This window comes from Danio aesculapii, chromosome 20 (genome assembly GCF_903798145.1).
Source record: "Danio aesculapii chromosome 20, fDanAes4.1, whole genome shotgun sequence".
Classification (NCBI taxonomy): Eukaryota; Metazoa; Chordata; class Actinopteri; order Cypriniformes; family Danionidae; genus Danio; species Danio aesculapii.
In genome coordinates, this window is record NC_079454.1 from 55723646 (window position 1) to 55733645 (window position 10000).

Sequence of the window (10000 nt, forward strand, 5' to 3'; positions counted from 1 at the left end):
GCAAGCGGTCTCTTTTGCACTCGGGGACCCGTGTGACGTCATGTAGGTTGGTAGTTCGTCTCTAATGCCTCCGACACCGCCTGTAGTCCCATTTATCATCTCGATATCACCCGTCTCATTAAAGAAGCGTGACCGATTAAATACATCAAGAGTGAGCTGTAGCTGATGTGTTTATGTCAGAGAAGAAAACCTGAGAGTATCTTGAGTTTGTGTGAGCCACGGACCTTATTTAAGCGATTTAACCGAAATCCCATTTAAAAAACCTTCGGGACGAGCGAACCGGAGCTGCTAAAATGCTAACTCGCTTCGGGGTTTAGCATACAAATTAATGTCATAGTTCCTCCACTCTATTACACACACTTCCCACTGCACTACCTTCAATGGCCACAAGTCTTTCCACAGCACACACACACACACACACACACACACACACACACACACACACACACTTGACACACGTTACACACACTATCAGAAGTGAAGTACTTTGCGTGTGCGTGTGTGTGTGTGTGTGTGTGTGTGTGTGTACAGAACAGAATCTTGTAGCGTTGGCTCCACAGTTCTGACAGTATAACGTAAACACTGAACAGAATAACTCTATAGGAATCAACAGTCAACCAGTGTCAATCATAGCAGTGCAGAGAGCACACACACACACACACACACACACACACACGCACACACACACACACACACACACACACACACACACACACACACACACACACACACACACACACACACACACACACACACACACACACACACACTGGCATCCTCTTGTGGGCATTATGGGTAGTGCAGTGTGTGTATATGTGTGTGTGTTTGTGTGTGTGTGTGTGTGCGTGCATGCGACTCAGAGCATGTGTGCATGTTATGAGCATGTGTGTGTCTGTATTATGAGTGTGTGTATATTTTCAGTGTGTGTATGTATTCAGTGTGTGTGTATGCTCAGTGTGTGTGTGTGTTATGTGTGTGTGAGCAGCAGATGGCAGCAGAGCAGCTTTATTCTTGTCTAGTCTCTATAGCTGTGAGGTGTGTGCGTGTGTGTGTGTGTGTGTGTGTGTGTGTGTATTATGAGTGTGTGTGTATTTTGTTTATGTATTTTCAGCGTGTGTGAATGTGTGTGTTTTGAGTGTGAATGTGTGTGTTTTCTGTGTCTGTTTTCAGTGTGTGTGTATTTTTTAGTTTGTGTGTTTAATGTGTGTGTGTATTTGTTAGGGTGTGTTTACAAGTGTGTGTATATTGCAAGTGTGTATTATGAGTGTGTGTGTGTTTTTCGGTTTGTATGTTTAGTGTGAGTGTGTGCGTGTATTTCCAGTGTGTGTATAATACAAGTGTGTTTTATGAGTGTGTGTGTATGTTAATGTGTGTGTGTGTGTGTGTACTATGAGTGTGTGTGTGTTGTCAGTTTGTATATTTTGTGTGAGTGTGTGCGTGTATTTACAGTGTGTGTATATTACAAGTGTGTTTTATGAGTGTGTGTGTGTGTGTGTGTGTTTATTTTCAGTTTGTGTGTGTGTTTAATGTGTGTGTGTGTGTACTATGAGTGTGTGTGTGTTGTCAGTTTGTATATTTTGTGTGAGTGTGTGCGTGTATTTACAGTGTGTGTATATTACAAATGTGTATTATGACTGTGTGTGTGTGTGTGTGTGTGTGTGTGTGTGTGTATTACGAGTATGTGTGTGTGTGTGTATTTTCAGTTTGTGTTTAATGTGTGTGTGTATATTATGAGTATGTGTGTGTATTTTCAGTTTGTGTGTTTGATGTGTGTGCGTGTGCATGTGTGCGTGTGTGTGTATTACAAGTATGTGTGTGTGTATTTTCAGTTTGTGTGTGTGTGTGTGTGTGTGTGCGTGTGTGTGTGTGTGTGTTTTACGAGTATGTGTGTGTGTATTTTCAATTTGTGTGTTTAAGTGTGTGTGTGTTTATGAGTATGTGTTTGTGTATTGTGTGTGTGTGTGTGTATATATCACAAGTGTGTATTATGAGTGTGTGTGTGTGTGTATTTTCAGTGTGTGTGTGTGTGTGTGTGTGTGTGTGTGTGTGTGTTTTACGAGTATGTGTGTGTGTATTTTCAGTTTGTGTGTTTAATGTGTGTGTGAGTGTTTTATGAGTATGTGTTTGTGTATTAAGTGTGTGTGTGTTTATGAGTATGTGTTTGTGTATTAAGTGTGTGTGTGTATATATATCATAAGTGTGTATTATGAGTGTGTGTGTGTGTGTGTATTTTCAGTTTGTGTGTTTAATGTGTGTGTGTGTTATGAGTGTGTGTGTGTGCGTGTTAGTGTGTGTGTGTGTGTGCGTGTGTATGTATTCAGTGTGGTTGAATATTAAATCTGTGTGTATATATTCAATGTGTGTGTGTTGTGTGTGTGTGAGCAGCAGATGGCAGCAGAGCAGCTCTAGTCTCTCCTCTACTGTGTTCACTGTCTAATCACTCCTCCACAGCTCCTCTACACACACACACACACACACACACACACACACTGATCTCTCTAAAGGCAGATTTTACCCATATATCACTCATTACAGCGCACACACACACACACACACACACACACACACACACACCCTTATGAAGGGCAAGATCTTCATCTGTTCCTCAGACAGTGTATGTGTGTGTGTGTGTGTGTGTGTTTAAATAGATCAGGTTATTGATCAGTCATATGCACTAACACATGAGCATCATCACTATAGCACTGTCTGATAACATTGTTTAGAAAATAAAACTGTGTGTGTGTATAGTAGTGTGTGTAGTAGAGTGTGTGTGTGCCGTACTGCTGTATTGTGTAGTGTGATGTCACTGTGGGTGCAGTGTTGCGTCAGCGGTGTGTGATTGGCTGTGCGTGTGTGTGTGTGTGTGTGGCTGCTGGACTGTACTGTAGCGCAGCAGTGTCCGCAGGCTCTGTCATTAATTACGTCCACACACACTTCATTAGGTTGAAGGGTAATGCTGGGCTTATCTGGAGCGTGCGCACCTGTACCTGCAGACGCCGCTGCGGATCTATTACAGCTTATCGGCTCACGGCAGAGCGCTGAAATATAGCTGCTGTCACCGCTGCGCTAGTGCTAACCGGCCCTCACTCACACACACACACACACACACACACACACACACACACACACACACACACTCCAGTCTGACGGAGAGACGACATCTAATTAACCCCGCTCACCTCCACACACACGCACACACACACACACGCACACACACACACACACACACACACACACACACACACACACACACACACACACACACACACACACACACACACACAGCACGTTACTAATATAGATCTGTGTGCTCTAACACTGTGTGTGTGTGTTAGAGTGTGTTAGAATGTGTTAGAATGTGTTTGTATGTGTGCTAGAGTGTGTTAGTGTGTGTGTGTTAGAGTGCCACATAGCAACACCAGGGCACACACATAGTAACACTCTGCAAACCCTCTTGGAAACCCTAGCAACTACATAGAAACAGCAAGGCAACAACATAGTAAAGTTCTGGAAACTATTTAGGAAACCCTAGCAACCATATAGCAATACCATGGCGACCACAGCAACACTCTGGCATACACCTAGAAAACCCTAGCAACTACATAGCAACACCCTGGTAATCCCCTTGAATACTAAAACAACCTCATATCACTGTGGCAACAACATAGCAACACCCTGGCAACCACCTAGAAAACCTAAACAACCTTATATCATCACCCTGGCAACAACATAGCTACACTATGGCAACCACAGAGCAACACCAGGGCAACCACCTAGAAAACCTAAACAACCTTATATCATCACCCTGGCAACAACATAACTACACTATGGCAACCACAGAGCAACACCAGGGCAACCACATGGTAACACTCTGGAAACCATCTATAAAACCCTAGCAACCACATAGCAACAGCAAGGCAACAGCATAGTAAAGTTTTGGAAACCATTTATTAAACCCTAGTAACCATGTAGCAACACCCTGGCAACCACCTAGAAAAACAAAACAACCTCATACCATCACCCTGGCAACAACATAGCAACACCCTGGAAACCACCTAGAAAAACAAAACAATCCCATATCATCACCCTGGCAACAACATTGCAACACCCTGACAACCACCTTGAAAACCAAATCAACCTCATATCATCACCCTGGTATTACATAGTAACACCATGGCAACCACAGAGCAACACCAGGGCAACCACATAGTAACACTCTGGAAACCATCTAGAAAACCCTAGCAACCACATAGCAACAGCAAGGCAACAGCATAGTAAAGTTCTGAAAACCATTTAGGAAATCGTAGCAACTACATAGCAGCACCTTGGCAACCACCTAGAAAAACAAGACAACCTCATATCATCACCCTGGCAACAACATAGCAACACCCTGGCAACCACCTAGAAAACCCAAATAACCTCATATCATCACCCTGGCAACAACATAGCAACACCCTGGCAACCACCTAGAAAAACAAGACAACCTCATATCATCACCCTGGCAACAACATAGCAACACCCTGGCAACCACCTAGAAAAACAAGACAACCTCATATCATCACCCTGGCCATAACATAGCAACACCCTGGCAACCAGTAACACTCTGGAATCCGTCTAGAGAACCCTAGCAACCACAAAGCAATGCCCTGGCAACCACATAGCAACACCCTGGCAACCCGCTGTTTTAATAATGAGATGTGTGAGTGGTGTCGCTCTGCAGCGGTCAGTGTTTCAGTCACAGTGTTCTTCTTCTGGAGGTGTGCTGTTCCCATGTGTTCTGGGTCGTGGGTTATCTAGAAGCCAGCACTAGTTCTCCTTCAGGTCCTGTACTGCAGTGTCAGATGAATGAGGCCACAGAGAGTCGGGTCAAGAGCACAGTGTGCTGTACTGTAGTGAACACGGTAGAATCTGCTGCAGGAGGACAGGAGAACACACACGCCTCACACCACTGCGCATCATCATCATCATCATCATCATCATCATCATCATCAACACCACTGCTGCTGTTATTAACCAGTGGTGGAAAGAGTACTGAGAATCATACTCCAGTAAAAGCACCATTACTTGCCTAAAATGTAGTGCAGTAGAGTAAACGTGTCTGCTGTGAATATTACTCAGAGTATGAGTAGAGTAGAGCTTTCAAAAGTACTCAGTGTTAGTGAGTAGTGAGTATTACACTGTATAAAGCTGATGTGCATGTGTAAACGTAACATTCTGTAGTGCATCTAGTTAAAGCCCAGCAGACACACAACATCATAAGACGCTATTAATAGGTTAGCTAACACTCCATAGCAAACAGGATGTGTAACATTTGTTTTTTAAATAAAAAGTCTTAAAATGTAAACAACTTATAAAAAAACATCCCATAATGTAAACAATAAGTTCAGTTAATAAGAATACGTCAATAACTCAGTTTGGACAAAAATGTCAGAGAGAACCTGATCATTCTGAGGTGACGTAGTGTTGCTGTGAGGGTGTTTCTAGCTGTCCTTCCATTCAGAGATGTGAATTAGACACAGACTAATACTGCATCAGTGAGGAGATGAGTGTGTCCATCAGTCCTGCACAGTAGAGCATCACCTCCTCACTCCTGCTGCTCCTGCACAGATATCACTGAGAGAAGTGGAGTCTGTTGGGATTCTCCACTGTGCTGTTTCTTCTCCTCTAATAAATGAGCTGCTCCTCAGAAGACCAATCTCAATGAACGCGGTGGCTTCTGGAGACGTGAGCGCAGACAGATGCTCAAGACAGTTCTGCATGTAATAATAATAGAATAATACTGAAGCACTGTGATGACGGACTGATAGAGGCCTTTTACAATCAGCATAACAACATTTCACATCTGACAGATCATCTGATCAGCACAAACTACAGCACTGAAGCACAGACACTGATGAAGCACAGAGTTCACTCACTGCAGCTGATCACAGCACAGTTTATCTGCAGTTATTATGATCAGATGACCAGTTTCTCCTACTCTGTGTACTCAGGATGCTTCAGTGTTTCGCTGAGGGATTAAAGGCACACATCACCTAAAATCAGTTTCTGTCTTCTGTTGAACACAAGGGGAGATATTCTGAAGAATGCTGGACAAATGCAGCCCTTGACATCAATAGTAGGAGCAGAAATACTGTCTGTTTTTCCAGCATTCTTCAGAATATCTCCCTCTGCGTTCAACAGAAGACAGAACCCTACAGAGGGCGGTGCGGTGAGTAAATGAGCACAGAATGCGTCTCTTTCAGTCACGACTCCTCTGCTGCTGTAGAGCTGCTCACGCTAGTGAAGGGGCGTTGGGGAAACCCTCCCACTGTGTGTGTTTGACTGTGTGTCAGTGTGTGTGTGTGTGTTTGGCAGTGTGTGTGTTCAGCACAGTTTCAGTGTATTTGTATAGCGCTGTTTCCCAATCATTATTATCTCAGAGCAGCTTTACTGAGGTGCAGATTCCAAAACCAGGAAACTGAAGGTTATTAGCGACCATAACTCAGTTAGTTACTAATAACTCTAACTTATTAGTTATTATATACAAGCACAGTTATCCTTCAGTTGTACCGTATATAGGTGATGTCCGTCTAGATGTTTATGAAAGCTGTTTGTGTAGTGAGTGTGTGTGTTGTCCTTGAGTTCCTCAATGGTTGGGATCATCTCTTCACAGGTCTTGGATCCCACCACTGGCACTGCACAATCTCTAGAGCCTCACACATCATCAGGAAGGCTATTCCAGAGTTTAGGAGCCATAAATGAGAAGGCTCGACCTCCTTTAGTGGACTCTGCTAGTTTAGAGATCCCTGAGTTTAGAGATCTTGAAGAGCAGGTTGGGTTGTAGCGAGACAGAAGCTCACTCAGATGAACAGGAGCTGGATTATTTACAGCTTTATAGGGAAGAAGCAATATTTGATCATCAATACAGAACTGAACAGCAGCCGGTGTCAGGAGGAGAACACTGGGGGGATGTGGACATATCTGATAGAGCTGCTGAGAACTCTGGCAGCTGCAGCTTCACTGACTTAAGCTTAATAGAGGATGTTGGACCACCAGAGCATTACAGTCATCTAATCTAGAGCTCATACAAGCATCAACTAGCTTTCTGCATCTGAGATGGGTAGCATACTTCATAACTTAGCGATATTTCTCAGATGGAAGCAGGAGGTTTCTGTGACATGATAGATCTGATGTTCAGTCAATAAGTTGCTGTCTAATATGACACCCAGATCTTTTATAGTAGAGCTAACGCTAACTTTGTATCCCTCTAATTGTAGGTCGAGTTGTGAGATCTGCTGTGTACAGGATTTAGGCCCAATAAGTAATAATTCTGTTTTGTCTGAGTTTAAGAGAAGACAATTGTTGGTCATCCAGTCTTTAACATCTTTAATACACTCAGTTAGCTTGGACAGATTAGACGTCTCGTCAGGTTTAGTTGAAATATATAATTGAGTATCATCTGCATAGCAGTGAAAGCTGATCCCATGTCTTCTAATAATGTCTCCCAGGGGTAGCATGTATATTGTAAACAGTAAAGGGCCTAAAACTGATCCTTGAGGCACCCCGTATTTTACTGGGCTGATTTGTGAAGGCTGTCCATTAATATTCACAAACTGGTAACGGTCAGATAAGTATGACTTAAACCATTGTAGGGCCTGTCCCTGGACACCTGTAGACTTTAAGCGATTAATAAGGATACCATGGTCAATGGTGTCAAATGCCGCACTAAGATCGAGTAGAACTAATAGCGAGATGCACCCTTGGTCAGCAGCTAAGAGTAAATCGTTGGTTATTTTCACTAATGCAGTTTCTGTACTGTGATGAGCTCTGAAACCTGACTGAAACACTTCAAAAACATTGTGTTTATGTGTGTGTGTGTGTCCGTGTGTGTGTGTGTGTGTGTGTGTGTGTGTGTGTGTGTGTGTGTGTGTGTGTGTGTGTCCGTGTGTGTGTTTGACTGTTTGTCCAAGAGAACAAAATGGTCTGATAAAGTGCTGTCAGATATCAAAGGGAACACTGGCTGTTGCTCCACGTCTGTTCTCATATGATCTGTTCAGCACAATCACGTGACTCTGATGCGCATGCTGCAGTTGATTCTGTAAATGTGTTTCCATCATACTTTATGCACATTTTTTCTTATCAGATGAGCAGTTTGTCCTACTCAGTCGTGTGCATCATTTTTAAATGCTCATTTTCAAAATGTATATGCATCTTAGCATTTCCATCCAGGGTGTAGGCGATGTTCCAAAACGTGCATAAAGCTGTGGATGGAAACACATCAGTGTGTGTATATCTGTATATCTCTTCCAGCAGTCCTGATCTTCTTCTGTTTCTCTCTCTCTCTCTCTCTCTCTCTCTCTCTCTCTCTCTCTCTCTCTCTCTCTCTCTGTGTGTGTTTTCAGACTATCGTGCGGGGCAGCCGAGCACCCAGAGACGCCTCCATCAACGGTCTGTTGGAGGAGTTCGACAGCATCTCGGTGTCGCGCTCCAACTCTCTGCGCAGGGACAGTCCGGCAGCGGCGGCGGCGGCAGTGGGGGGCAGCAGAGCGCAGAACGGCTTTGGACAGTACGGCCGCTACTCCTGCGATCTGGACAGCGGAGTGTGTGTGGAGGCGGAGTGGCAGCAGCGCTCCTCGCTGCGGCAGAACGGACACCCCGGCCTCGGCCCTGGCCCCATCCGTAGCCCCTTCTACCCCGACGCCATGCCACAGAAGGCCTCGGAGTGGGCCAGGCTGCCGCCGGATTATCATGCGTACCTGGAGAGCCGGACACAGATATGCGGGGAGGGGCCGGTGGGCCGGCGGGACTACCGCGCCTCTTTGGGTGGCTCCAGCTTGGACTATAGGGACGCTCCGCTGGGCACGCCGTCCCGCCTGTCGCTCCGCAGCGATCACACCAGCTGTCCCGACGCAGACTGGGGCTTCGGTGAGCTCCACAAGCGGCCCAAATCTTCCTACGGCAGCCACGGCAGCCCTCAGCCGGCGCTCCGGCAGCGCTCGCGGTCCGGTTCAGGTCTGCAGGAGCCCAGCAGCAGCAGCGGCAGCAGCGGCGCCCCCTACAGCATCAGTGCGCTCTCTGCAGCACCACCACAGGGCTCCTACAGCTCTTACACCTACCCCAGACTCTCCGAAAACACCTCCGCTATGATCATCGGCAAGGTAAAGATCAATCACTGACCGGGGTATTGATTATACAGGTGCAGTGTGTGCAGAACGGGTGGAAACAGTCACCTAGCTGAAATCAAATAAGGAGTTAAACAATAAATGACTGTGAGTATGGCTCATAACTGTGATGAACGCATCAAACCTGCAGACCAGACTATTTAACTGAAACTGCTGGTCAAAGTATACCTGGGTTTACTGAAATAACATACAGCAGTGGTCCTCAACCACCAGGCTGCAGACCGGTGCCGGTCTGTGGATCAATTAGTACCGGGCCGCACAAGAAATCGTTTATTATTTCTGTTTTATTTATTATCTGAGTCTGAATGATCTTTTATTTTGAAAAATCTCTTATTTCTTTTACCGTATTCTCTCGCTTACATCTCGGTCACTCAGCACCCAAATTTAACCCACAAGCAGCAAAATGGGTAAGAAACATGGGTCGTCTTTGGAAAGTTTCTTTGTGAAGGGAAAAGGGCCCAGTGAAGGACCCACAAAAGGAATAGATCCACAACCCATTAGTCAACAGATCAGGTGAATCCAGCATGTCTTGGCAGGAAGATCAACTGCTGGAGATCGCTGATGACGGCTGCCTTTTAAGGGCTGTTCGCATATCGCGTCTTTTCTAGAGTTCACGCATGTTCGTTATTACCAGTGGAGGTGTGCGGCCTGTGCGCGCAAGTGGCATGAAAGCTGACTTTCGCCTGCCGCCTTGTCACGCACCTCACGAACGGCTACACCTTAGTAACTACACAGAACACCTTAGCAACCACCTAGCAATGCCTTAGCAACCACCTAGAACACCCTAGCAACCACTTAGCAACCAATCAGAACACCTTAGCAACCACCTAGAACACCCT

The 10000-nt window shown here is 45.2% G+C and overlaps 1 protein-coding gene across 3 annotated transcripts in view; it reads left to right on the plus strand.

Moving 5' to 3' along the window:
• pak5 (p21 protein (Cdc42/Rac)-activated kinase 5) overlaps positions 1-10000 on the plus strand; it is a 55251-nt gene that overhangs the window by 23443 nt on the left and 21808 nt on the right. For all 3 annotated transcript variants that reach the window (XM_056480994.1, XM_056480996.1, XM_056480995.1), the window contains one exon: positions 8382-9137. In XM_056480994.1, the coding sequence (XP_056336969.1) occupies positions 8382-9137 (756 nt within the window). The remainder of the gene's footprint in view (positions 1-8381; positions 9138-10000) is intronic.